Below are 21,925 nucleotides of genomic sequence, written 5' to 3'. Positions count from 1 at the left end.
TAATATCCTTTTTTTAGGAGTTATTAAAAATATTGGATAAAACAGGGAGATTCAAAGTCCTTGTGGTTACAGCACACTCGGATGCCAATTAAACTATGCTCGATCTATTATTTACCACATACAACATTCATTCAATATTTGATACATCATTAAATGATACATTATTTTATTTCATAGGTTCAGACAATTCTTAAATATTTTATTGGTTTAAATACTACTTTGGTCTCTATACTTTTAGCTTTTGTTTATTTTGGTCCTTATACTTTTAAAATGTTCATTTTGGTCCCTATACTTTCAACTTTTGTTCATTTTGGTCTCTATACTTTTTAAAATGTTCACTTTGATTCTTGTACTCTCAACTTTTGTTCATTTTGATCTTTGAACTTTTAAAAAGTAATCATTTTGATCCCTTAAAAATGAAGTAAAAATAGAAATGAATGGACCAAAACAGTCACTTTTTTAAAATACAATGATTAAAAGGTTAAACTTACAATAATCAAAATGAACTAAAATTGAAAGTATGAGAACTAAAATAAACATTTTGAAAATATAATAACCAAAATGAATCAACAAATGCATGTAAGAAAATAGTCTTTAAACCTATTTTATTTTATAACCAACGCTAAATTGAGATAGTATTGGAAATATTTTATAATTGGATTTTTTTTCAAGATTAAGTAAATGAGCTGGACAAACCTCGTGATACAATTAGTTACAAAACACGCGCTCAATCTTATTTATATTGATATACTTACGTGGCTAAATGGGTCACGTAAGCAAGCGAATGACCTATCAGCATCATCCATAACGGGAAAAGAAAAAAAAAAAGTAAGAAAAAACAAGAAAGTGGTTTAAATTTGAATATTTTAATAATAAGTTATTAGCTGGCGGGGTCCACCCACCAATCTCCACGTGTCCAAACAGCTGATTTTGCTCCATTTATCCTTATCCAAACTTTTGTCGTATTAAATTTGTCGGTTGATGACTCACTTTAGAAAATTTTTAATACTACTAGGTTTATTATCATAAATATTGGTTGGACGGTTTAATTTTAATTCTTATATTTTTAAATATATGATTTAGTCTCTATATTTTTAACAAAACTTAAATTTTAGTCTTTATTATTAATTTATTGTCATTGTTTAAGGAATCTTCGCAAACTACTTTGCGAGTACATAAATGTTTGATGTTGAAAGTTGTGTATGATTTTTTAAAGAAGATGAACAACTAACAACAAACAAATAGGAATGTAACTTTCTATTCTTCATTTCTAGTTCAAAATTCAAATCTCTAGCTGCATGATTCAAGTATAAATAATCAAAGGTAGTCGGTGAAGATGTCTAACAATGATTTGTCCTAGACTCAAGATAAAGGCTTTGTTTGTTAGTTAAAAATTCAAAGATCAGCGATCCCACTGATTTTGATATTGGAGTGCTTAAAGGCATAACCTATGCTGTTGAAAGTTCTTTCAAATAACTACGATACAAGTAATTCTATAATAAGCCAAAATGAAGACGTTTAGCAATTACGCAATCAAATGTTGAAAATGTATTTATATTATATTTTCTTAATCAAAATTATTATTATTATTTAATCGATTTCAATAAAATTTAATTTAAGAGACTAAAATTAAGATTTATTGAAAGTAATAGTGTGTTTGGTTTAACTTTTCAAATGTTTAATTTTGAAAAACAAAAATTGAAGTGTTTGGTAACACTAAAAATAGCTTTTAAAAAAACTTTCAAATTTTATTCTAAACAATTTTTATAAATAAAGTTAAAACAAAAATGACTTTTTTAAAAAATATTTTTTTTTCTCTAATCATTCCAAACATGCTTTAAATAGACTAAAATTATACATTTTGAGGTATAAACTAGAGATTAAAGTGGTTTTTTTTTTTGAAAATTTTCAATCGTTTAATTTTGAAAATAAGTCACTTTTGAAATAATTGAAATGTTTGACAACCACTCAGAATAATTTTCGAAACACTTATAACATGTAATTTCAACAAAATTTACCAAGAGAGTTTAAATAATAATGACTTTCTAAAAAACCATTTTTTTAATCTAGTTAATCCAAACGGATCCTTAAAATCCAATAAAATCCAAATTAAAGAGACAAAATGATATTTTAACCATATATTTTTGAGATATTTTTAAATATAAAAAATATTTTAAAATATTTATACTTTACAGCAAAAAGTTCCAAAAGTACAAACACTTTTGAAATTTTTTGCTATAAAGTGTAAATATTTTTTGAATTTTTCTATTTACGAGAATTTTCCTATATATTTTTTTATACTACTAAACCTACTCTACTATTTGGCTCACCTAACAAACAATCAATAGCGTTGTTTTCAAATATAGAAGGATGAAACAAAATATTTACAAATATAGTAAAATTTCACCGTCTATCTGCAATAGATACGATAAACCACTATCCGTGTCACAAATAGACACAACCACTATCCGTGTCATAAATAGTCTATCAAAGACAGACTCTGATATTTTACTATAGTTTGTAAATATTTTCAACAGTTATTTAAAATAAATTTTTTAATAAATAGAGATATATAAATTTGTTGGACAAGCTACCTTTTTAGCCCACGAGTGTTGAAGAATAGGTGTGTTTAATCATTGAGTTTTCAAAACATACATTTTTGTTTAAGAAATAATATGTTTTTTTAAAAAATTCACCTATTCACCGACCTAACAAACAATCAATTGGTTGTTTTAATTTATAATAATAGTAAAAATTAATATAGGAACTTTTTAAACTTATTTTTAAAAATTTCGGGATTAAAAAGATATATTTTGAAAATTTGGAACAAAATGAATCTATTCTAAAAAATTTGTGGACAAAAATGTATGTTTTAAAAATTCGGACGAAAGGTACATGTTTTTCAAAATTCGAAATTAAAAAGTAATTTTATTTATTTTTATTTTTTTACTAATTTAGCACTATAGATTTTTACGTGATTAAAATCGAGAAAAAGACTTCCAGATAATTATGAAACGTGGCAAATTAAAATAGTACGTGTGCATGGGCACCTAAATATTTTTCTTAAATTAATCCTCTATTCTCCATTCAGAGACAAAAGACAACGAAGTCGCTGAACTCTTCTTCCATGGCGCACCCAACCATTTTTTTCAAGCGATGAAACATCCGTGCACTGCAAGTAATCTTCTCGCAACGCAATTATCTCGTCACGAAGGCGATTTCTCGTTGCTCTTAGTAAGGTAATGGCGGTTTCTGAAATCTCTTCACTCGACATTATTGAATGTTGATTTCATTTCATTTCATTTCATTTGGTCCTCTCTATGCGATTCTGATTATGTCCTGTATATCACTGTAGAGAATCGAACTCGAAAATCTGCTCCGGATTTTTTTGATTTCGGTGGATATCTCGGCGTTTCTTCGAGTTTTACGCTGTGGATTAGATTGATTTTACTTCTTTGGTAATGTGCGTTGTGTATGTGTGCGTTTTTCATTTTCCTCTTTTCATACGTGCATTTGGTTTGTTTTGCGAGCTGGTTTCGCATAAACTGGAGTAGGAGACAAAGCGTTTCTTAATTTTTCTGGAGATCTGTTTTTCGTTTGCTTAATTGTGGCAAAAAGTGGTCCGATTATTATGCATTTGTATGAGTTTGAAGGAGGGAGTGCATGTGGAAGATAGCGTGTTGAATGTTGTGCGTACTTTTGAATCTGAGTGAAAAATACTTTTTGTAACTTTCTGCATTATTGGCGAAGTAAATTTAAACGTGCAGTAGCATCAATTTGAAGAGAATCTCGATAAAGAAGATGAAAACGAATTTATGAGGTTTTTTATCAACTTCTATTTTAGAGTTTTATTTAGTAGCAGTCAGTTAGTATCGGTTGAATGTATACCAAAGCGATGTACTATTTCCGTTTTTTGTCGACGATAAAAGAAAGATAAATAAAGGGAGGATCGAACCACTTTAAGCAAAATCGAAATAGCGAAATTCTTGGGTCATCTCAACGGGTTCAGAAACCACACGTTCATTGTTTGATTATGCCTACTGCAGTTGACACCATGCTCGGGAACGGAGTTGTGGGGATTCTATCCGAGTCTTGTAACAAGTGGGAAAGAAGGGTGCCACTAGCCCCAGAACACTGTGCTCGACTTCTGCACGGAGGAAGGCAGAAAACTGGAATATCACGTATAATTATTCAGCCATCGACCAAACGCATTTATCATGATGCACAATACGAGGATGTAGGCTGTGAAATTTTTGAGGATTTGTCAGAATGCGGTCTCATTCTGGGTGTCAAACAACCCAAGGTGTGATTAGTTCTTTGTATTCACCTTTGCCCATTTTGTTTTTTATATTGCAAAGAACAGATAATTGATTCAGGTTTTTTTTTCTTTGCAGCTGGAGATGATTCTTCCTGATAGAGCATATGGCTTCTTCTCCCACACTCACAAAGCGCAAAAGGAAAACATGCCTTTACTAGATAAGGTACCACACTCATTGCATCATTACTGGACAACTCTAAATTCCTTTTGACAAATAATCTTCTTCTAATATTCTATTTGGCATTCAGATATTATCAGAAAAGGCATCATTATATGATTACGAGCTTATAGTTGGAGATCACGGAAAAAGGTTACTTGCATTTGGAAAATATGCTGGCAGAGCTGGATTTATAGACATTTTGCATGGATTAGGACAGAGTATGCTTCATTCCTGGAATATTCTTTTAATGTTTTATTTACGATTTTTCCAGTCTTGTCAATTCAATAAAAGTATATTTAGGGATGGAGATAGGAAGGGGTTAGGGGTTTTGAGTAGGCTGGGATCATAAATTGAACTCAATTCATCTAGCTAGGCCTTGTTATCAGTGCAATTTGTCTTCTAGAAACCAAAAGAATCTATCTATGCTTCAAATTTCCTTCATTAATTTGGTTCTGCATTAGAGTGGTTATCAACTAAAATTTAACTTTGTTTTTGTATTTTCTGCCTTCTTATTGCCCCTTCAAATCTTTTAAATCTATCAAACATTCAAAACATTCACAATTCTTGAGTTCGATTTTTTTCCTTTTTTATGCAAAACATGAAGACAGTTGGATGCTCTGGTATAATAAATAATGATAAGATCCCCAAAAATGGTTATCTGTGCAGGATATTTGAGCCTTGGGATTTCCACTCCTTTCCTCTCGCTGGGTATGTCATACATGTATCCATCCCTGGCTTCTGCGAAGGCTGCAGTAATAGCTGTGGGCGAGGAGATCGCAACACAGGGCTTACCACCAGAGATTTGTCCTTTGGTCATTGTGTTTACTGGTTCAGGAAATGGTAATTCATATTTTAACTGATTGGCCTTTTCATAATTCATAATATTTATAGATACAAATCCGGAAGCTGCTGGTGATTGTTTTCTCCCTATAATCACAATCCAAACTTTTATGCATGATTAATCATATTTGTTATAGAAACTGAAATTGTATTAATTCATTAAATGTGTTGAGAAAAATGAAAATATTAGAAAAATGAAGCATTTAGAGTTGTAAGATGTAAGAATGTCTCCAAAATTTAAATGTTTATAGTTTTGGATCAACAAAAAGTGATAAATAAAAGTCTTTTCTAGATAATTTGCCAATGTTCATTTTTATCATCAGATATACAAACCTTCATCTTCACCCAAAACCAGAAGAAGGGCTGACACTGCACACATCCAGAATTTCCCCACTCCTGCAAACTGAGAATTGAACTACTTCAAGAACAATCATGAAAATCAAACTTCACTATGTTAAAATTTCATCCATTTTATAAAAATCCTTTTTCACTTTGAATGATACAAACAAAACGAAGTAGGTTTACCAGAATATCTCCCTAGCCAATTAACCTGACATATTTGTACTTCAAAAAACTGGATTACCAATAATCCAGCCAGCTTAACTATTTTGATTTTAAGACACTTTTCCAATCAAAGAAGCTAATGTTGGTGTATGTTAGAATCCATATTAATTTGTACTATAGAAATTCTATAAGAAAAACTTTTTTTTCTTTTTTTGAGTTTGTGGAGAATCAAATTATTGACCTTTGAAATAGTAATTAATGTCTCATCCACTAAGCTATACTTGAATTAGAGTTTTTGTAAGAGTAGCCTTGAGACTTTACATACTAAAGAAATTAAAAAGAGCAACAAATTGAATGAAGTCGGATCCCAAAAATTATTGTTACAGTTTTTTGTTTGTTTGTTTGTTTTTATTTTTTTTGTTTTTTTTGTTTTTTTTTTTTAAGGAGTTTGGAAACTTGTGCATCAATGAAATTATCTTGATATGGCCAACCTGAGGATAGGTCAACTAGTTTTGGCATATACTATCGACCAAAGAGATCAGATATTTGAATCTCCCCAATCTCACATGTTCTTGAACTCAAAAAAAAAAAAAAACAGAGAGAAGGAACTATCACGATATGCAAATACATTTGTTTTTTGACCATCGAATTACTGACTGATTAACTTTCAAGTTTCTCATGCAATTATCTCATAAAGAAAGTGACCGTTACATTGGCTTGCATACATCCACAATTTGTTTTTTGAATTATTAAATTACGGTTGATTAACTTTCAAGTTTCTCATGTATCAATAATGTTAAGAAAGTGACGATTACATTGGTTTGCATACATCCTCCACAAATTTGATCTCCCTTTGATTTCTTTTGCAGTTTCTCATGGAGCGCAAGAAATTTTTAAGCTTCTTCCTCACACTTTTGTGGACCCGGGTAAACTTCCAGAAATATGTGGTAAGGTGGGTTCCAGGTACCCCTTCGTATATCCTATTCACAAATGATTAACATAGTGGCCCGTTTCAATAATGAACCAATTGATTGTTGTCAAGCAAGTTGAAAATTCAAAGTTGGTGATAGGTAAGCAAGCATCATTAAGTGAAGGCGTTGGCAGTATTATGGGTTCTCCTACTCTGTCATGTACCTATTAGAGACATTGGTTACCCAACATGTTGACTTTTCTTTGATGGAATTGTGAAATGGTGTGAGTTGATGATATATTTGAACTTTTCCTTAAACATTCATAATTCACAATTCCTACCTTTCTTTACTTGTCTTCACTCTTCCTCCTGCTTGTTGCATCATTGTCTAATTTCAATATGAATTTTCCTGCACAACATTTTACGATCATGAGAAATGGATACAATGAATAAATTCTCAAATAAAATAGAGAACTGTTTTAAAAAGCCTTGTGATCTATTTGTTTGATACATATTTATAATTTTTAGAAACCACTACTTAAAATTGAAGTTACAAAAATCATTGGGAAAAAAAATGTGAAATTTGAATTTCTTAGGATGATGCTACCTTATCTTTAGTGTCTTAAAGAATCAAACATCTAATAATTTAGATGGAATAGATTAATTGATCTTTAATTACTTATAATATTTGTTTTTATAATTGGAGTAAATTACGCCTTACTTTTCGTTATTGTGTCGTTGCAATTTTTACATATTGGTTTTGAAAAAGAAAAATAGGAAGTTGAAATCTACAATTTTTCCATTTACATAATAAGTCTATAGTCTCCTCAATGAACTCAGAGAGAATTTTTCAGTCTTTGTGGCTATCCTGTCATGACATTTGATGCGCTCCATCATGTTAAATATTTTATATCCTCTGCTACAGAGATGCTCATTTTCTGATGTTTGACTTTAATACACTGATTGGTAAAATTAGCATGTGGAATTTGTAATGTTTTTATCGAAAATTTATAATCATTGGAATTAATTTCTGCAGTCTTTCTGTCATAATTATTATTGGCACTTAAAATTGTGTCTCTTTTCTTTAAATAAGTATTTATCATCATTATCGTCATTATTTTATGGACATTGATTATTTCACCTTTGGCAATGATCGCATTGAGGGATAATCTGAATCAAGCAAAACTCAAACTGACTAGTGGTTAATTCTCATGCATTGTATTCCATGCAAGATTGGTTTTTGATGTTGCACAATGTTCAATCAATGCTTATTTATACTCACTAGGACTTTAGCACGTTCTTTTTCTATCTGGAGGACTATTTTTTTTTTTTGAGAAACTTCTAGATACTTGATGCTCAACAATTTTCCTCCCACTGTTATTAGAATGTGGAACTTCGCCAACATGGAGCAACAAAAAAGAGGGTCTTCCAAGTATTTGGCAGTGTTGTGAGTTGCCAACACATGGTTGAACATAAAGATTCCACAAAAAAATATGATCGAGTAAGTTTTTATTCACCTTTTTTTTACCGCTCGAGTCAATTTGTGATTGGGATTCTGGATTCTAGAATTTTCTTTCTGAAATGTAAAATATACAAAATGTCACTTGCTTTGCATGGTATCAATTGATTAGAGAGTGGATGGATTGATCATAGAAGGGTCGTGTAATTTCTGGATAAATTTGCAACACGAAAATCATGTACATAGACACCACAAAGATACAGCCACATTATTCTTTAAGCATTAGAAAATAAGTGTGGTATAATAAGGAAAAGATAAAATCAGTTTATGAAAATTATTAATGATATGACTCCCCAATGATACATCTGTTACATTTGTTGTAGTTTATAGACTTGATGCTGTTGTATTATTGAAATACCTCTGGTTGATTCAGAAAGATGCAAAGTGAGAAGTCTTATGTCACGAATCTACTTTCAATCATGTAAAATTATATCTTATTGGTATTATATTGTCCCACGATATATTGCCTTTCTAAAGCTTTTTGGAATTTCCTTTCATCAGATGACTACATTGCTTTAAGTTCTTACTTCCTGTATCTAAGTTCATTTGTGAATGTTCGGATCTGCTATAAGCTCTTCATTTTCTTTGTCTGAAATTAAGTGTTTCAATGTCTTTGCATGCCTTTTGCTTTGTATGTGGTTTAGTGGGGGAAAAGGAACCTAAATTCCAGTTCTTATCCTGCTTTTCAGGTTGATTACTATGCTCATCCAGACCAATATAGACCTATATTCCATGAAAAGATAGCTCCATATGCTTCTGTTATTGGTATGCTTTCTTTTCCTTAGTACCTTGTTAACTTCAACTGAGACACATTTACTGACATTTTTGGTTTTAACTGGCATAGTGGAAGTCAGATTTCTTTACCTTTGAATATATACCCCATTCACTATTAATCTTTGTTAAAAGAGACGATTGGTTATTTTGTAGCTGCAAGCCTGCAAGCTTAATTGAAATTGAAAGGGTGCATTTTGCTTTTGAATTTGTGGATAACATCTTCCATTTCTTTTGTCCTATAATATTTCTAGTCTTCATGTGGCGTTTGTTCGAATATTTGAATGTGCCCAGGTATATATGCCCGTGATTTTTTATTCCCATATCAAGTGTAGATCATTCATTCATTTTGAAGCCCTAGGTATGAAACTTGTAAATGATGGAAATATTCCCACATATATAATGAAAATAAACTTTCAGTGAACAATTATACCCAAGTAGGGATCAAAGAGCAAAAGCCAAATAATATTATTTCATTATCGATGATGTTTTGGAGACTACAGCTGTCAGAGTCTTCTCAAAGAAAAAAAGAAAAAGAAAAAGGAACACAGCTATCAGTTTATACATTCCATGCACTTCTAATACTTACATGAACATAATTCTAAAAATATCATACTTTTTAGGAAAAATTTCAATTTACTCCAAAGGAGTGGTATCAATTTAAACCTCGAACTTTCGCAAGTAGATCAATTAACACCCTCCTTTACACCCAGTTCGAAAAATATCGTGCGAAACATACAATTATGTCGATTATAAAATTTTTCATTCCTAAAGTTATTTAGTACGACGTGCACACACAGCTTTCCATTTCAAAGAGAGTTTTTGGTCTTGGAAAAATATTAAATAGAAATCTAGTAACAATGACCCCTGCATTGTAACAGCTGTCCATTTTTTATGGCAAGGATACATTAACTTCATTTCATGTAAGTATAGCTCAACTGATTAAGACATATATCATTGATCAAAAGGTGATAGGTTCAAATCCCCCTACCCCACATGATGAAGTTGCCCGAAGAAGGGAGAGTTTTTTTTGTCTGGCTTTAACAATTTTCATTTTTTTATGGCAAGGGATGCAATCTTCATGAGTGATGCTTGACATCCGACTCTTTTTAGTACATATTTATGAAAAGTATTGTCATATGTTTAAATAAAGTTGAGTGCATGTGCTACATCTTGGGCAGAGGTGGAATGGGATTTAATTGTAATCTATTTCACTGGATCCTTGTACTAGAATGAGGGAGGATTATTCTGGTTGGATACAACAACATGCTTATCTTGCTACATTTTGTTAATTTCCTTTCTGTTTTGTAGTAAATTGCATGTATTGGGAGGGAAGATTTCCACGGTTGCTGACCACCGTGCAGTTTCAAGATCTAATGAGAAGCGGATGCCCTCTTGTTGGAATTTCAGATATAACTTGTGATGTAGGGGGCTCAATAGAATTCATTAATCAGACAACATCGATTGATTCTCCTTTCTTCCGGTACATAATATTAATATTCATGGATGTAGAGTCTGTAGACAATCACTCCCTCTCAATCCCCTCCCCTCTTATTGTGATCATTAATTTTTGTTTAATAAATTCCATATTGCTTGAGGATCCTAGAAAATCTGGTTGGTTTTTTGTTGCAGATACTTCGTCATTATTGATTGAAATTTTTTAAGTTCTTGAACAAGTAAAAAATGTGCACTTTTCAGATATGATCCTATTAAAGATTCGTACCACCATGATTTGGAAGGCAATGGTGTGATTTGTTCAGCTGTTGACATTCTTCCAACAGAGTTTGCCAAAGAGGTGTGTGGAATATTTCTCTTTTGCTGGTGTTTATTCCTTTTTCTTTTTCCATCTTTTGTTTGTGTTTGGGGTGGGAGGGTGGGGGAAGTGAAACATGAATACTTAATTTCATTGATAATCCACCTTTACCAAATATCATAATGTGCCGTCTAAAAAACTTACTCCCCTCCCCCCATCCCCATCCCCATCCCCATGAGTTATACCATTTTACTCCACTTTTAGATTTTTACTTACATAGTATATGACTATGAAGGGGGACAAAAATTGTTAGATGATATAAGATTAAATTTACCTTTATCCGCTAGCTTTAGCTTTTGGGTCAATCGGTGATTTAAGATGGTATCAGAGCAGGCGGTCCATGGAGGTTCTGTGTTCGAGCCCTGCAATGTTATTTCCTCCCCATTTAATATTGATTTCCACTTGTTTGGCTCTTCTACATATTTCAAGCCCACAAGTGAAGGAGAGTGTTAGATGATATTAAATTTGTCTTCACCAATCAGTTTAAACTTTTTGGATCAATCAATGATTTAAGAAAAATAATATTTTATTTCTTATATGTATTTTTAATTCTCTTTGTTTAACATGTTCTTTTATTTTAAAAGGCCTCTCAGCATTTTGGAGACATCTTATCGGCATTTGTTGGCAGTCTTGCATCTGTAGTCGACATCTTAGAGTTACCCATGCATTTGAGGAGAGCCTGCATAGTCCATAGAGGGGCACTAACCTCCTTGTATGAATATATTCCACGTATGCGGAAGTCTGAATCTGAGTAAGCATCTGTACTCACCACCTTATTATTTCATTTTTATTTTAGTGGGTGCTCATCTTCAGTTCAATCTATAGCTGTGTAGTTCTCAGATGACTGCAAGTGTAGTTTCTTGAAGTTGATGTCAAAACTAAGAATTTAATAAAATTGACCACAAATATATCTGGAAAAATTGCCCAAGAGACTGAGAAGGCATTTGACATGTTACAATACATCATTGAGCACTCATTTTTCATTTTATAATCAGCATTTAAACATTATACTTTGCTATTAAAAATAGAAATATTTTTCTAAGGTCACGTTTTAATGCTAATGCTATGCTTTATCTTTTCCTTTAATAACTGAAGCTATCATTCTTAACTTTCAGAGAGTTTTCTGTGGATATTGCCAATGGCCACTCCAACAAAAAGTTCAATATACAGGTAGGTTGCTGAAGGTGTATATTAGATACTGTTTCTCAGGTTAGTCCATAGTCCACAAATTTTATGGTTGAAGTAAATCCTAACTTTATTTGTTCTTCCAGGTGTCTTTGAGTGGCCATTTGTTCGATCAATTTCTAATAAATGAGGCCTTAGATATTATTGAAGCAGCTGGTGGCTCATTTCACTTGGTTCACTGTCAAGTGGGCCAGAATGCAAATGCTATGTCACACTCAGACCTTGAAGTAAGCATCCTCCCAATCCAGTTTATATATGAGAGATGAATGTGTTGGAAAAACTGCTCTTATTTAATTTTTTTCCTTCAAAATCTTCATTTGAGGTCATGCAGTACGAATGTCTATATCTCATTTCTTATAGTTCTTAGATTGAACTGAACTGAATGTTTTCTCCTTATTTAGATAGAAAGGAGCTTATAACTACTGAAATCAAATTCTTGCAAAGTATGTACCGAGAATGGATACAGGATATGATGCACTTGCTAAATATCTGATGGTTCTTGTTAGTTGTTAGATGTCACATACATAAAACTTTACTAGAATTCTAATGATTACTAGTTGCTGTTTAGATTTTATTTAAATTCAATTGTATTTGTCTCCTGTTAGTAGTTCAAAATATTTTTCTCAGGTGCTCAGGGAAAAACGTTGTTTTGAAAGTATACTATTGCAATTTATCCACCAATTTGTTTTCATACTCTTAAAGCCCTCGTTTACCATTCAAATTTATTATTTTGTGTGATCCTTCCATTCTGGTAAACCATTTTTTCCCTTTGGTATTTTAATCAGTCAGACCAGTATTCTAAAAAGCCCTCTTGGGTGCACGCCTAGGCCCAAGACGTAGGTCTGACGCCTCGCCTTGGAAAAGCGAAGCTCATAAAATAAGGCATGCCTTAGGCGCGCGCCTTTTGTAAAGCCCCAAGGATCAAAGCCTACGCCTAGGGGCTTTTCAATTATTTTTAAAAAATCGTAATAATTAAGGATTTTCCTTCTTTATTAACTAAAAGGATCAAGTTTACCAAACCTAAATGCAAAATTCTTAGTGTTTTGGGTCCCTTTTTTCCATATTTCCACTTCAATTATACTCTCTTTTTAATGTAATATTTTTATATATAGTGCACCTCACAAAAAAAAAGTCCACGTTTTCTTGTGCGCCTTACGCCTAGACTCCAGAGGGTCATTGTGCCTTAAGGCGCCTTGGGCATTTAAAAACACAAAGTCAGACAAGTTTCCACCATGTCTATGCAGACATTATTTTGATTCATGTTTTCCTTAAGTGATCATCCTATTTTTGGCAGATTGGTGCTGATGATATAGTGATTTTGGATAAGATCATTTACTCTCTAAGTCTGATGGCTAATCCAGAAGAAAATCTTAATCTCGTAAATAATGAGATAAATAAGATTTTTATAAAGGTTGGTAAGATTCAAGAGAGTAGCCATAAAAGTGAAGATGTAAAAAGGAAGACTGCTGTTTTACTTCTTGGGGCAGGTCGGGTTTGTTATCCAGCTGTTGACCTCCTAGCATCAAATGGAAGGAATTCATGTTGTCAATTCTGGAAAACTTTTCTCGAGCACTATGCTGAAGACTGGAATGATATTGAAGTTATTGTTGCTTCTCTCTACCTAAAGGATGCAGAAGAGGTAAAAACTTCTATAATTGCATATAACGAATGTTGCTGCCGGAATATTATGGTTTGACACTGCATGGTAGGAGTAAGAGGATAGGCAAATGCACTTTGTGAAAAGTATGCACATTCCCTACTTTGATAGGGTACTGTACATGCATATTGTACAATTTAGCTTACGGGCACTTTATCTGTCTTTGAATGTCATTTTAGATAACTGAAGACATCGCTAATGCAACAGCTGTGCAGCTTGATATTACAGATTCTGAGAAACTTTTTATGTATATCTCACAGGTACATACTTTCACATTCTCTCTTAAAAATCTGGTTTACCGAGACTAAAAAATATTTGCAACAAATAAAAAATAAAATTACATACATGTTGCTTTATGCTATTATTTGGCATTGAAGTGCAGCAATGAGTCATTCATCAGTTTCTGTTGTCTTGTTTTCAGGTTGAAGTTGTTATAAGTCTGCTGCCACCTAGTTGCCATCTTACTGTAGCAAATGCATGCATTGAGGTACTATCTAGTGTTAAATAATATAAGTTTTATATAATGTACTTTATCCTTGTCGTCCAGGAACCTTTTTGTTTTTGCTATCTAGTGTTAAATGATATAATTTTCACCTGATATGTTGGAATTTATTATATCTGATGAGCATTGGAGAACAAGGTTGAGTTAAACAATATCATGTGGGGGTGGGGGGATTTGAACCTATCACCACTTGACCAATGATATATGTCTTAATCAGTTGAGCTATACTTGGCAAAATGAGATGAAGTTAATATATCCTTTACAAAGATCATGGCACTAAGAAATTGCCTAAGGAGGGAGAGTTTTTGTTATAAGAAACTTCTAGAAAGTGTAATGCATGTAACAACAATTTACCAAGGAATGGTTGGTGAAAAAGAACAAGTGGCTACTAAAAGAGAGGAAGTTAAACTTCTCACTGAAGCTTTTTCTTGTAATTATTCGTTAAAACTCATTTTACTTTATTGGAGGCCTTTCTTGTACTTTGTCTCCTATTATGGCCTCTCTTTTTGGTATGCCATTGTATTTTTTCATTTTCTCTCCGTGAAAGTTTAGTTTTTAATTAAAAGGAAATAAAAAAAAGGGAGGAATATTTAAATAATGTGAGAGTGGGATGATATGTGACCTTTTGGCATCCCTTCCCATTCCTAGCTATCCTTGGGTGAGTGTCGTTGAGTGTGAGTGGGTTCATTTGAGTAGAAGTTTTGAAGAAGCCATAATCGTGTGGAATCTTGGGTTTGTTGGATTAAGTGTCATGGATTGAATGCTTTAGTTATAAGTGGGGAACTTAATTCTCTGGGATTTACTAACTTATCTATTTTATTCAATGGGAAGCCTGAGGGGATTTTTTTTGTTTCTTTGATGAATGGTGTCAGTCAGGTAAACGATCCCTCTCTTCAACCAGTTTTATTTTGTAATGATTGGTGTCTTTACTAGACTTATTTTTATGGAGATGGATAGAGGTTTTTTGGGCTGTAGGGTGAGGAAGGAGAACTTCACACTAATCGTAATTGGCAATCCATGTTGTTCTCTCGTGCTTTAGGATCCAAGGATCTGAATATTGGGTAAAATTTCAAGGGAGTTCTATTTGTGAGGATAATTGCTAGTTGTTTGTTCATCCATTGTTGTTTTATTTATTCTTATTTTTTTAATTTTAAATTTGATCTTTTCTTATAAGGAAGAATAGTGCTTTTGTTCTGATCTTAGAAATCAACGTATTGGAGAAACTAAATTTTTAAAATTGAAGAAACTATGTATTGTACATTTTTTTCTTCCGCATTCTAATTTAAACATGATTTCTTTTGTTTGCAGCTTGGAAAGCATCTAGTCACTGCTAGCTACATTAATGATACCATGTCATTGCTAGATGAAAAGGCAAGGAATGCTGGTATAACAATTCTTGGGGAGATGGGTCTAGATCCTGGAATAGGTAGTCTAAACCTTTTATTCTAGTTTATATTAACGGCTAAGGCTATTGAAAGATGGGCTTGCCGTGTAATCTTTTGAATTCCTTTAATCCGAATTAAGTTTTGCTGACTAATCTAGATTTTAAAATTACGTACTTCTATGGTTTTAGAATCATCAGACCTTGTAGAGAAAGAATTCTGATATAATTTTGCTCCTTTTCTTTTATTGTTACTTATGGATCAGCCCTTTACGTTCTACCTTCCAAATAATAACTTCTCTTAGACTTTAATGTAGAGGCCCACCAATAATGACATTTGTCCTTTAAAGAGCTATAAGTGGAAAATGGATTTCTGTGAAAACGAACCTTCGCTCACATACCTTATCATGTTACATGTATCCCTTTTTCTTTACGATTTTCTTGTTGCTAATAAATTTCTTTGATATGTAAACTTCTCTATTTGATCCACATAATGACGTAATCAACATGCTTCTGTTAATTAATCATAATTTTATAAGTAGAAGTTCATAATGCAGATTTGAAAAGAAAAAAAATCGAAATACCTGCCCCCTTTTTTGGTTGAAAAAGGAAAGCCCACGTGAGTGTTCTCTTTTCAAAAGGAGAAGTGTGGAAAGAGATATGCCTCTAATAACATCATCTGGATCATAGTTTCACAAATTAAGTAGGCACACTACAAAGATAGAAATCGACTTCTATTTTCTAAATCATTATATCAGTAGTTCCAAATCAATGGGGGAGAGCTGTAAAATGAGTACCATATTTATTAATTTCTTAAATCCCTTTAACTTTGTGATTATATGAGATACTGTTTTTATAATCTCTCTCTCTCTTTAATTTTTTTCTCACAATTTGGGATTTGGTGGACGGTGCTTCAGATCATATGTTAGCAATGAAGATGATCAATGAGTCACATCTCCAAAAGAGGATAGTCAAGTCCTTTGTATCATATTGTGGAGGAATTCCATCTCCAGAATCGGCAAACAATCCATTAGCATATAAATTCAGGTACTTGTTAGAATGATCTGTCCTAATGATTTATGAACTTTGACAACTCTTGATTATTTAAAAAAAGGTGAATCATAAACAAAAGTGCTTGTAGAATGGATAAATGATGTCACCACTCACCAGACATGTAACGGTGATGGCACAGAATTTATATATCGTCCCTCTATGCCTATCAATATTTTGGTGGTGTTGTACCTACATGTTTCCAGAAAAAATTTTAAACAATGTTGATAATTTTTTAGGAAACTCACAGAAGTTAAATCTAGTATTTACAAATTTTTAGATATATAACAAATAAGTTTCTATTGGGATTAGGAACTGAAATAACACGTTAATGATTTTTATGTTCAAAAGTAAAAATTTTTAAAATAACAATTGACTGAAAATAACATTTAATTATCTAATATACACCTGGTAAAATCTTACAATACATGTAAGAATGCAAATTAAAAGTATCTTGAAGTTCGGTATGCCAACATCTTCAAGATATAAGAACTCGGTCAAAATTGTCTAGAGAGGAACAATATGTTGACATGCACTTCAAGCTTGATAGAGTGTAAAGTGATAATTGGAAGTCAGAAAATTTAATTATAGGTTTTTATTCATTTTTGGTGAGGAAACTGTAAGTTTAACTCTGAGGATTAACTTATTGTTGTACATGAGCGAGCATGCTGTACAAGATGGGGAGAAAAGTCATCATTCTGTGTCATATACTTAAATTGATGGAAGATTGTATACATTTGAATGAACGAAACATGAGTGAGTGGACAGATGAGTATACCGGAAACTTAGAATGGATGAATGTCTTTTATGTAAATAAATATTTGGACCCTATTATCATATTAAGCCACTTTCATGCCCGGCCTATGTGACATAGAATTTATTTTCAAAGAGGCCAAGAAGACTCTGTACATAAAATACTTAAACATGCATTCATTGTTCATAATCTTACTGTTTCGCAGTCGAAGTTTCCAAGATAATCCTGGCAAATTTCTCTACTTTGGTTGCTTTGATTTATACTCTTCAGTCAGATTATATTGAAAACATTGTGTTATGCATGAAAATATCCAAATTTCCCGCTACCAAACACTATGACTAAGCCTTGTGAAGATCATTTCTCAATTTTAAATATTTTATATTTATTAAATGCGTCATCTAATTTTATGGAAATTCAATAACATCTCTTACTTTCTGAAATATGTTAGTTGGAATCCTGCTGGAGCTATTCGAGCTGGAAGCAATCCAGCTACATATAAATACGAAGGGAAAACAGTGAAAGTTGAAGGTAAGCTGTTAACACTCCGGAAAAAGTCAAGTTAACAAGAATATGTTGCACTCTGCACTTAATTTATTATTTTCTCGGACACAAGAAGATATGCCTTATGCTTATAGAGTATGAAACTCTTAGAGCTTTAACTCTTTAGTTTAGACAATTACCAGTCAAATCTTCGAAATTTGTTGTATTCTGTTTCAAAGTTATTACGTTAAGATGTATAGTAGACAATAAACCTAATTTTTTTTTATTAATACTTCTTGATAAGAAAATTTACTCGAGCAGTTCAAACTTGCAGGAAAGGATCTTTATGACTCTGCTGTGAGACTGCGCTTACCTGACCTTCCAGCTTTTGCTTTGGAGTGCATTCCAAATCGAAATTCCTTAATCTATGGAGACGTATATGGCATCGGTCACGAGGCATTGACCATATTTCGTGGAACCCTACGTTATGAAGGCATGTTCACTTTTGGCTTTTAAACATGTTTTCCTGAAGAATCTCACTTAAAATCTTGATTAACACATCTTGAGGACATCTGGTTAACTATGAGAGAAAGGGCTATATGAAAAACAACTGTTACATTTTCCATACTTTAGAGGATCAGACTGGAGAAGTGCAATCAGTAGACTTTACTTAGTTTCGTGTATTTAGCTCTTTAGTGGCAAGTGGCACCTAGGTTTTTCTGATTTCAACTTAAGAAATTGTGTTTTGTAACTCATTTATTGTTAATATGTATAGGGTTTAGCAAAGTGATGGGGACCCTGGCAAGAATTGGATTCCTAGACACTGAAGTCCATTCCTTTCTTAGGAATGGGAGACCACTATTTCGAGATTTCTTGCTTGAGCTTCTCAAAATTAAGGGAGACTCGATTAACTCTACGATTGGAGAGAAGGACATCAGTGAGAGTATTATTTCTAGTGGACTGTGTAAGGAGCAAGAAACTGCTGTTAGAGTAGCCAAAACAATCGTGTATGCAGCTCTTCTTGTTCCTTTTCTGTTCAAAAGATTAATTCTATTTTCTGTATGAGGGGCTAACAATGAAATGGGTATCTTCCTTTCCAATGGATCAGATTCTTAGGACTTCATGAGCCAACAGAGATTCCTTCATCTTGCCAAAGTGCATTTGACGTTACCTGTTACAGAATGGAAGAAAGGTTAACCTACTTAAAAAATGAGCAGGTACACTTTCTTTTTTTTTTCCCTGTTAATGTTCGTTCATAATTTTTAGTATGCTTTTACCATGTGTTTTTTTCATTAGACAGCTACTTGTTTGTCTTGGTTTGTCTTTTGCATCCTGATGTCAGAAATGGCAAAAGAGTTTTCAGTTCTTTCTTGGTCAGAGTTCAGGTTACACTTAAAGGGAAGAGAGTGAAGAAAAAAAATCTTAAACAACCTAGTTTCAAATTTGTGAGATGCAATAATTTTTTACCACTTATTACATTATTTTATTCAATCTTATCAATATATATAAGATCACATCATTGAAAATTAAACAGAAAATATGTTGGATCTATATTGGAGATAGAAACCTCACATCTGCACGTGCACAAGTTTTTTTTTTTTTTTTTTCAGAAAAAGACAATTTACAAAGACTTCACACTTGGAGTTTTAAAGAGGGACTCCAAGTGTTTTGAAGGAGAAAGAAAGAGAACTTTCAACTAGATAGGGAGGAGATTCAGTCCTTAGGAATCTAAAAGAGAGACAAGGTAGCAAGGCCTTGAAGACCGGAATTCTTGGTTAAATTATCGGTCTACTATTAGTTGATTGTTGCTTATATGGGAGAGAGTAGATCTCTGATATTCTTTGCAATTTAGCTTTCTGTTTTCTCCTCTTTTCTTCAATTCTGATTGCATAAGGACTAAGCAGAGGATTTCCCTATTGTTCCCATCTTTGATGATCAGTCCCAAGTGATGCAGCCTTTGTTGGAAAGATTTTGAAGAATAAAGATATCTACTTGAAGGCGTGTGCTTATGTTTATTATAGTTCTCAATTAAATTGGCGTAGGATGAAAAGGATGAAAGATCTTCTAGTGCGAGATAGAAGTTGGTATTTTCAAGGTTATTTATGAGGCTGTGGAGTAGATATTTGGGTTAGAAGGAATAGGACAATTTCTATCGAAGGTTTTCTTTCTTCGTCTCTAAATGTGTTATTTGAAAATGTTACAACCATTCATTGTGAGGGCTCCGATTGTTTATACTTGCGAGAGGGTAAGAGTGGATATCCAAGGGGGGAAGTAGTTAGCGGGGCCATTTTGGGAGTTCGGTAGGGTGGCTTTCTTGGAGAGAGCTCTCTCGAATGTGCTGAGGGTGTTTGGTTCTATTCATCTAATTTCATGGTTGTCTGTTCTACTTTTCCTATTGTAATCGTTGAACTCTTATTTTGCATTTTCCGTGAAGTAGATATATAAGACGGGGTGTTTGCCTTGTGATTTCTCAGAATCTTTTTTTTTTTTTTTCTCTCTTAAAACTACATGTTCATTTATGTTGATGATCAGGATATGGTACTTCTACATCACGAAATACAAGTAGCAATGCCAGACGGTCAACATACTGAGTGTCGGAAGGCCACGTTACTAGAATTCGGGAGGACGAGGAATGGAAAGAGCACAAGTGCAATGGCTCTTACTGTCGGTATTCCAGCAGCTATTGGGGCTTTGGTAACGACCTATACATGTTTTTGTACCATAATCTTGATTAAAGCTTCAACTTTCGTTGATGTAACTACATTATGTCAATGCAGCTTTTATTAACAAACAAAATCAAGACTCGAGGTGTTTTAAGGCCCATTGAATCTGAAGTTTATATTCCAGGTTAGTGCAACCATATCATTTCCTTCTGGTTTGGATTTACGTTTCTTTAATTGTTATCATGAAATGCATGGAAAATAAGCCTTTCGAGTATTTTTTGACCATGAAAAGTATGGTTAGGTTAATGGTTCATCACTTGTCTTGAACAAACTCAACAACTAAGGTTCCGTTTGGTAGCCATTTGATTGGTTTTTGGTTTTTAAAAATTAAACCTACTTCCTTCCTTACCATGGTTTTCATCTCTCAAGAAATTGAATTTTTAGCCAAATTCTAAAAACAAGAACAAGATTTTTAAACTACATTTTTTAGTTTTCAAAACCTAGTTTGGTTTTTGAAAACAGGTTCTAAAAACATTGGTAAAAAGTATATAATTAAATAAAAAATTTAGAGATGGAAGAGATATTTGTAGGTGTAATTTTCAAGAACTAAAATTAAAAAAACCAAATGGTTACCAAATGAGGATTGATTTACAGAAGAATAAAATCATTAAAACAAGTATTTAATAGACTATTCAAAAGGCCAATAGAACGAATCAAATTGATCAGTCCATGAAGTAGGCTATGAAATTGGCTTTTGGTCGATCAAGCTGACTCGGTCTATGCCGAAGGATCTACTTTTGCCCAAGTCAAGATCCCTGTCCAATTGCTTTAAAAACAACTTACAATTCATACAAATTATCAAACTCGCTAACCATTTTTTTCATTTTTTTTTCCCCTCATGTTGCAGCTTTGGATCTTTTACAAGCATATGGTTTCAAACTAACAGAGAAGGTTGAATACTAGCTTTGGTTCTCTCTCACAATAATAATAAGAAAAAGGGTAGAATCAATTGGGGAAGTAATATAGTAATATATAACTAAAGATCTATTATCATAACATGATTTTGATCTAATACTCAACAAGCCCTCAAAACAATTTATATATGGGCGTCACACTAGAATCTCATAAAACAAATTTCATGGGTGTCTAGCAATTGTAATGATAATCCGTAAATAAAGTTTCTATTGATAATGATTATTTGTCATTGAAATTCATATTATACCCTGTATATCTTCAAACTTCAAAGCTTTTCAAGTCATAAGATTCTTTTTCTCGTTCGAGAATTTCTTCCCTTTCTTTCATTACGGTCTCGAAGTGTGACCAGGACTAGTTTTGTCACTGCTTTTCATTGGTAAGGTTGCAATCAACACATCTTTAAAGGAAATTATGATGGGGTTGGAGTTAGAAATTTTTATGAC

General features: G+C 32.7%; 1 protein-coding gene across 4 annotated transcripts; it reads left to right on the top strand.

Annotated features, from left to right (window-relative positions):
- The first annotated feature begins 3,078 nt into the window (after nucleotides 1–3,078).
- Nucleotides 3,079–21,785, top strand: LOC120071235 (alpha-aminoadipic semialdehyde synthase). Of its 4 annotated transcripts, none has more exons than XM_039023380.1 (26): nucleotides 3,079–3,239; nucleotides 3,356–3,458; nucleotides 4,047–4,303; nucleotides 4,395–4,481; nucleotides 4,567–4,696; nucleotides 5,145–5,318; nucleotides 6,692–6,774; nucleotides 8,117–8,233; nucleotides 8,941–9,016; nucleotides 10,334–10,505; nucleotides 10,721–10,817; nucleotides 11,420–11,586; nucleotides 11,951–12,005; nucleotides 12,107–12,247; nucleotides 13,315–13,659; nucleotides 13,857–13,937; nucleotides 14,099–14,164; nucleotides 15,488–15,605; nucleotides 16,478–16,607; nucleotides 17,813–17,892; nucleotides 18,179–18,337; nucleotides 18,620–18,851; nucleotides 18,953–19,061; nucleotides 20,377–20,538; nucleotides 20,622–20,691; nucleotides 21,415–21,785. In XM_039023380.1, exons 3-26 carry the CDS (start codon nucleotides 4,055–4,057, stop codon nucleotides 21,468–21,470), a joined length of 3,156 nt encoding a protein of 1,051 aa, XP_038879308.1. In that variant the 5' UTR covers nucleotides 3,079–3,239; nucleotides 3,356–3,458; nucleotides 4,047–4,054; the 3' UTR covers nucleotides 21,471–21,785. The 4 variants fall into 4 exon arrangements, with proteins under 4 accessions (XP_038879308.1, XP_038879309.1, XP_038879310.1 ...); XM_039023381.1 differs by having other exon boundaries at nucleotides 3,356–3,463; XM_039023382.1 differs by lacking the exon at nucleotides 3,356–3,458 and having other exon boundaries at nucleotides 3,083–3,239.
- Nucleotides 21,786–21,925: the final 140 nt, after the last annotated feature.

This window comes from Benincasa hispida, chromosome 2, assembly GCF_009727055.1.
Source record: "Benincasa hispida cultivar B227 chromosome 2, ASM972705v1, whole genome shotgun sequence".
NCBI classification, from domain to species: Eukaryota; Viridiplantae; Streptophyta; class Magnoliopsida; order Cucurbitales; family Cucurbitaceae; genus Benincasa; species Benincasa hispida.
This window is presented reverse-complemented; position numbering and strand designations above follow the sequence as displayed.

Coding starts and splice junctions, on each gene's coding strand:
- LOC120071235 (XM_039023380.1), top strand. CDS start 4,055: ATGCTCGGGAACGGAGTTGTGGGGATTCTATCCGAGTCTTGTAACAAG. Junction 4,697..5,144: donor TTTGCATGGATTAGGACAGA/GTATGCTTCATT, acceptor TTATCTGTGCAG/GATATTTGAGCCTTGGGATT. Junction 18,852..18,952: donor AGAGTAGCCAAAACAATCGT/GTATGCAGCTCT, acceptor CCAATGGATCAG/ATTCTTAGGACTTCATGAGC.